Genomic DNA, 5,450 nt, shown 5'->3' on the forward strand with positions numbered 1-5,450 from the left:
TTCTAAAACTTGCGGGTTTTTCCTTATTATCATGGTTCTTTTTGTCGTCTTGCGAAACTCTTCGCTTTTATTCGCTTCGCTGCTCTTTTTTTTTTTTTTTCCCCCTTCTTTCTCGCTGTGTTTGCGTGGACACTGTGAAGAAGCGTCATGTATTGGGTCCCCATCTCGTTTTTCACGCACCTTCTCTTTACGATGCCGCGGGTCGGGGCCGGGTTTGCCCATGCTGTCCCCCTCTTCTGCTGCTCTCTCTGTTTCTGGTGGGTGCCTGCCACGCAAATCTCGCTTTTTTCTCTCTCTTTTTTTTTTCTCTCTCTTGTGCATGCCGCTCTCGATCGGCTTGCCTGATCTGCGGCAGCCTTCACGTGAGTGTTTTGTCTCCTCCCTGGCGGCCGGGTGACGCGGGAGGCACAGCAGTGAACAGGACCCAAGTACGCAACTGCGAGGACCGCAGGGAAAGGAAAGAAAAGGGGTGGGGGCGGGGGTCAGTGCCGCACGACGTGACTGCACACTGCAGGTGGCGAGGAATGCAGAAGGGCGAGGCTAGTGGCGCAGCGACGCCCCCTTCGGTTTTGCCGCCTTCCGGCGTGTGCGCCACGGCTCCGTCCGTCGACGCTGCGCTTGGCGAGGCCACTGCGCGTGACGGCGCCGCTGTTGAGGGGGAACCCTCACATGAAACTGTAAGCCCGCCATCGATAGAACGTTTTGATAGACATTGCCGCCTGCGCCGCGCACTGGCGGCGAAGGAGGCAACTTTGCTGGAAATCACGCAGCTTATTATGACTGGCACCACCTCAGAGAGGCGGGTTTTGCGCGCTTCCAAGCCGCGCAAGGCAACGACCGATGAGGCTCCTTCACCGGCCTTGGCGGCCCCTACCACCAGTACTGCAGACAGTGCGACAGCGAAGTTGCCAAGCGCGCTTCGCCCCAACGAGCAGTCTTTTGCAGAGGTGCAGCCGGATGTAGATAACACAAAGCGGTTAAAATGCAAAGAGCTTGACCATCTGAAAGAACGGGTTCGACTTGAAAGGCTTGTGTATGATCTTCGTCGAGAATTGGAGGCGGCAGGGCATACGTTGCGCGATCAGACAGAAGCCATGAAGTCAGTGAGTATGGGAATGGCGAGAATGGGCCCGCATCGATTGATAAAAGCGCAGCGTGAGAAGAAGACGAAGTCGTTGATGACATCGGAAGCTTCGCTTGTGGAGAAGGTGAGTCATTGGCGCGAGTTTAATGTTTTTCGCGAGCGAGTGAAGAGACTGGAGGAACTTCTTGCGGCTGCACAGTGTCGCGCGGAGCGTGCTGAGAAGCAATGTGCGGAGCAGCAGGCGACGGCGCTACAGCAAGCACCCAACAAGACGCAAGAAGATACAACTCAGGTGGTCGGATCCGGTGCTATTTCATCCGTCAACCCTTTTACTGAAAAGCGCGGGGTGGTTTTGACTACAGAATCCGCATCTTGCAGCAAGGACGAGAAAATGAATTACCAAAGTCTTATGGATAGAGTTCGTGAAGTGGAGGACGCACACCGCACGGCACGTCGTATGTGGAGTGTGCAGGAAAGGGAATATAGACGCCACATTCGGGTCCTTGAGGCCACAATGTCGCGGATGGAACGACAGATGCCGGCTGAAAAGCCAAGTAAAGCTACACTGTTTAACCTGACACTGAGACTTGTGTCCTGTGAGGGTTTATTTAACAGGTGCAACAACGGCGCCGGATCGATTGATCCATTTGTAGTTGTTTATAGTCCAAGTGGCGAAAGAGTCTTTGAGACACTTCCGCGAGAAGACACGGACTGCCCGGAGTTTAGTGCACTGGATGATATTGTCACACTGAAGGTGGCGCGTGGATCCTCGTGGCATATTGTGCTTGAAGTTTACTCTCGGGGGGCGAATAATGCGCGGCTTTTCTTGGGACAAGCCAAGGTCCCCGTAGGGCCGTTGTTAGAAGACGTTGAGCCGGGCGGTGTGCGGAGGCACTCCGCGGAACTTAAAATGCGAGATCGTGAGACCGACAATGAGATTCTGCGGCAAGCCCGTCATTTGGGTGCGATTGTCTTTGATGTGACTGTAGCGGTTGTGGGCTGCGGTGCAGCTTGCGGTAGTTGTTGGCGCCGCTCTTCAAGTTCTCGGGCGAGTCCACTGATTTCTCCTGGGCGCGACGGAGAAGAGGAGACCAACGCCGGTGCGGATGCCACGAAGCCCGGTGGGAGTGCCGCGCCCCTGACAGGCTTCACACTTCGCGTTGCCGCCGCAAAGGGAATTCTTGAACGCGGACCGGGGGCGCATTCACACCCGTACGTGGTGGTATACGACGGCGGTACGGGTAAGGAACTGATGCGCACCCCGCCCGTTCCGGAAACCAGTGAGGCTTCGTGGGAAGGTTGCCCTCAAGCCAGCGTTACTCTTCCTTCTCTGCGACGCCATGGAGGCATCATCTTTCGTGTTTTTGACCAAGATAGGGATGGCAGGAGTGAATTCCTTGGAGAGGCACTTCTTTCAAGGCGGCAGCTCTCCTCTGGGAAAGAGTGGCATGAACTGAGGCTGGCTCCACGTGAGAATGAGCCACTTACGCACATACGAGAGCACCACGGGCGACTTGGAAAGTTGTTGGTACATTGTACACGAGGACTACTGTCTGACAGTGTGGGATGCACCGAGAAACAGGAGGAGCATCTCCATCGACAGCAGACCTCGACAAGGTCGTCAAGGATTCTTTGCGATGAGGCCGCCACTAGCGATGGGAATGCCTTGCTCCAACCTGTCAAGGTTCAAGTCCATGTGGAGGGGTGTCGGGGTCTTTTAGATGGGCCAGGAAGTGGGGGGGATGTCTTTGTGCGTATGGTGGCACCTAACTCTGCTGCGTATACCACCAGCGTCGTGCCACGCGCCTTGAATCCCTCGTGGATGAAGAAAGATGGGTGTGCCACAATGACGCTGCACCCATTGGACTCCGGCGTCATTGGTTTCTACGTCATGGCGTGTGAAGGGCAGCTAGGAAGTAAGGAGCAGACACTGGGTTACGCTCAACTCTCCGTCGGAGACCTTTTCCTGCGCGGGTTGGGAAAGAAGGAGCTGGAGTTGGATGCACAGCCGCACGCAGCCGATACACGGCTTCCGCCGTCTCCCAAGACAGCTCTCGGAAGTATATTAGTGTCATTTGCGCTTGCCGGGGTGAGTTCTGTGAGTACGCATATAGAGAAGCATGAAGCAACTGTGAAACAAACCGCAGCAGTCGCCACGGCCGAGGTACCCAACCAGGCATCTGCCCCTCCGTTTACTGCGTCATCAGTGACGTCGAAGAAAACGGAGGAGGTGGCGGCACCAACCGCGGTGTCTTTGCGCATATTTGTCAAGGAAGGTCATGACCTTTTGGACTGTGACCAGGCGATGTTCAATGCAATGGGCGTGACAGATCCGCGAGTCCTTGTGTGGGTGGGTCCCGACCTTGCCTTTACGGTTCCTGAAAAGCGCGATACAGTCAACCCCGTGTGGACGCAAGAAGAGGCTGAGTTCCTCCTCCGCGTACAATCGACACAGGTCATACGATTTGAGGTACAAGATGTGGACGTGGCTGGTTTTGACTCCATGGGGTCTGCCAACATCCACGCCTCCGAGGTCATTGCTTCCCCCGGAGTGCGCAGCTTGCCGGTGATGCTTGACGGAACACAATACGGTACATTGGTTGTCTTGTTTACCATAGACACAAACGATCACTCTAGCAGCTGATGCTTGTTTTGGTTTGTTTTGCTGTAGTTGTCGCTGTGGCAGGTGTTTGTCGTTCTGATTCCGCTACGAAGGGCGAAGAGGGCTGCTGCTGCTGCTGCTGCTGCTGCTGTTGCTGACTGGGCATAGAGCCCCAACCACCACTCCGATCATAGAGGTCGATAAGTGCGTCGTTGCTTGTTTGACTGCTGCGCAGTGACGAAATATCGCGAGCGTTTGAAAATGGCGCGGCAGACTCATTCACACGCACACACACAAACAAGAACAAAAAAAGCAAATCACGCGGAGGTTTGGGTGTGAGCGGGTGTTGAGATGTAACTTCTTTTCTTTGTCTTCTGTCACCCAATGTAGATATATATATATTTTTTTTGCTGTTGCGTTCGGGTTGGGGGCGATTTATCCCTTGGCAGCGTGGGAGCCTCGAGAGGCCAAGACGTTAGCAAAGTAACACGAGTAGAAGGAAAGCGAAGGGGAGGATTTCCCTCCCTGCGTCTGAGGATGTCCGGGCTGAGGATCAGCCTAGACGACCTGGAGAGCGACAGTGACGACTCCGCCCAAATGACCCACCAGGTGCTCCGTCTTGGCGAAATTACGGTCTCGGCGGAGGGGCTTACGACGTCGATGGGCTACAAGTACGGCTTGTCGCCGGATGACGTCGTTGTGAGTGCGACTGGGTTTTTGGGTCAAGGCAGCAGTGGATCTGTGCGCCGGGCGACACATCGCAAGACTGGCGAGGCTCTCGCCTTGAAGGAGATCAAAATCACTAGCCAGGCACATCTGCAGGAAATTAGACGAGAATTGGAGACACTTCACCGTGAAGGGAACAACTCCCCGTACCTGGTGGGATTCTATGGCGCCTTTTGTCACGAGGGTTCTGTTTTTATCGCGATGGAGTGCATGGACGGCAGCTTGGCCAGTGTAAGAAAACCGGTGCCAACCGAGGTATTGGCGAGCATCGCGCGCAGTATTCTTCGCGGTCTCTGGGACCTTCACAGGAACAGGCACCTCATCCATCGTGATCTTAAACCCAGTAATATTTTGTTTAGTCTGGATGGACGCATTAAAATATCGGATTTTGGCGTGAGTTCTTTTTTGGAGTGCACCCGTGCCAACGCACATAGCTTCGTGGGGACGCTGACCTACATGAGCCCTGAGCGCTTAAAAGGGGAGTCTTATTCATTCGCGGCAGACATATGGTCCTTTGGGCTCGTTGTTGCTGAGCTTGCCTTAGGCCGGTGCCCGTTCACGGAAAAATTGGCGCGTGCCAATTCTTCAACGGAAGCTGGCTTTTGGGTGCTGCTGCAGCATCTTAGTAGCGATGGGCCGGTTATCGTCCTGCCGCCAACAATGGACTCGGCACTGGCTGACTTTATATCAGCGTGCATTCAAAAAGATTCCCAAAGTCGTCCTACCTGCGAAGAGTTGTTGCAGCACCCTTTTATTACCAATGCGATGAAAGATGACGACAAGCATGTCATTAAGGAGTGGCTTTTGCTGATGGCTATGCAGGCAGAACTTATTCCCTCCTCGGCGGAACGTGAGACGCCCCTGATGACGCAGTCGGGAGCAACTGCATCGCTAAATCTCGATGACGAGCTCAGCAAGCTGGTTCGCTGATAATAACAATAACAAAGGGACATACACACACACACACACACACACAGAGAGAGAGAGAGAGAGAGAGAGGAGGAGGAGAGAGAGAGAGAGAGAGAGAGAGAGAGAGTA

General features: G+C 54.4%; 2 protein-coding genes across 2 annotated transcripts, besides 3 other annotated features; both read left to right on the forward strand.

Moving 5' to 3' along the window:
• Positions 1 to 524: 524 nt before the first annotated feature.
• On the forward strand, positions 525 to 3,728 carry Tco025E_06389 (uncharacterized protein; the record flags this gene model as incomplete). The annotated part of the gene is made up of 1 exon (XM_029373266.1): positions 525 to 3,728. One exon carries the CDS (start codon positions 525 to 527, stop codon positions 3,726 to 3,728), a length of 3,204 nt encoding a protein of 1,067 aa, XP_029226797.1.
• An 81-nt stretch (positions 3,729 to 3,809) lies between these two features.
• Positions 3,810 to 3,843: a microsatellite.
• A 380-nt stretch (positions 3,844 to 4,223) lies between these two features.
• Tco025E_06390 (protein kinase) lies at positions 4,224 to 5,342 on the forward strand (the record flags this gene model as incomplete). The annotated part of the gene is made up of 1 exon (XM_029373267.1): positions 4,224 to 5,342. One exon carries the CDS (start codon positions 4,224 to 4,226, stop codon positions 5,340 to 5,342), a length of 1,119 nt encoding a protein of 372 aa, XP_029226798.1.
• Positions 5,343 to 5,361: 19 nt separating this feature from the next.
• Positions 5,362 to 5,387: a microsatellite.
• Positions 5,388 to 5,448: a microsatellite.
• Positions 5,449 to 5,450: the final 2 nt, after the last annotated feature.

This window comes from Trypanosoma conorhini, assembly GCF_003719485.1.
Source record: "Trypanosoma conorhini strain 025E chromosome Unknown Tco_14.4_contig_00428, whole genome shotgun sequence".
Classification (NCBI taxonomy): domain Eukaryota; phylum Euglenozoa; class Kinetoplastea; order Trypanosomatida; family Trypanosomatidae; genus Trypanosoma; species Trypanosoma conorhini.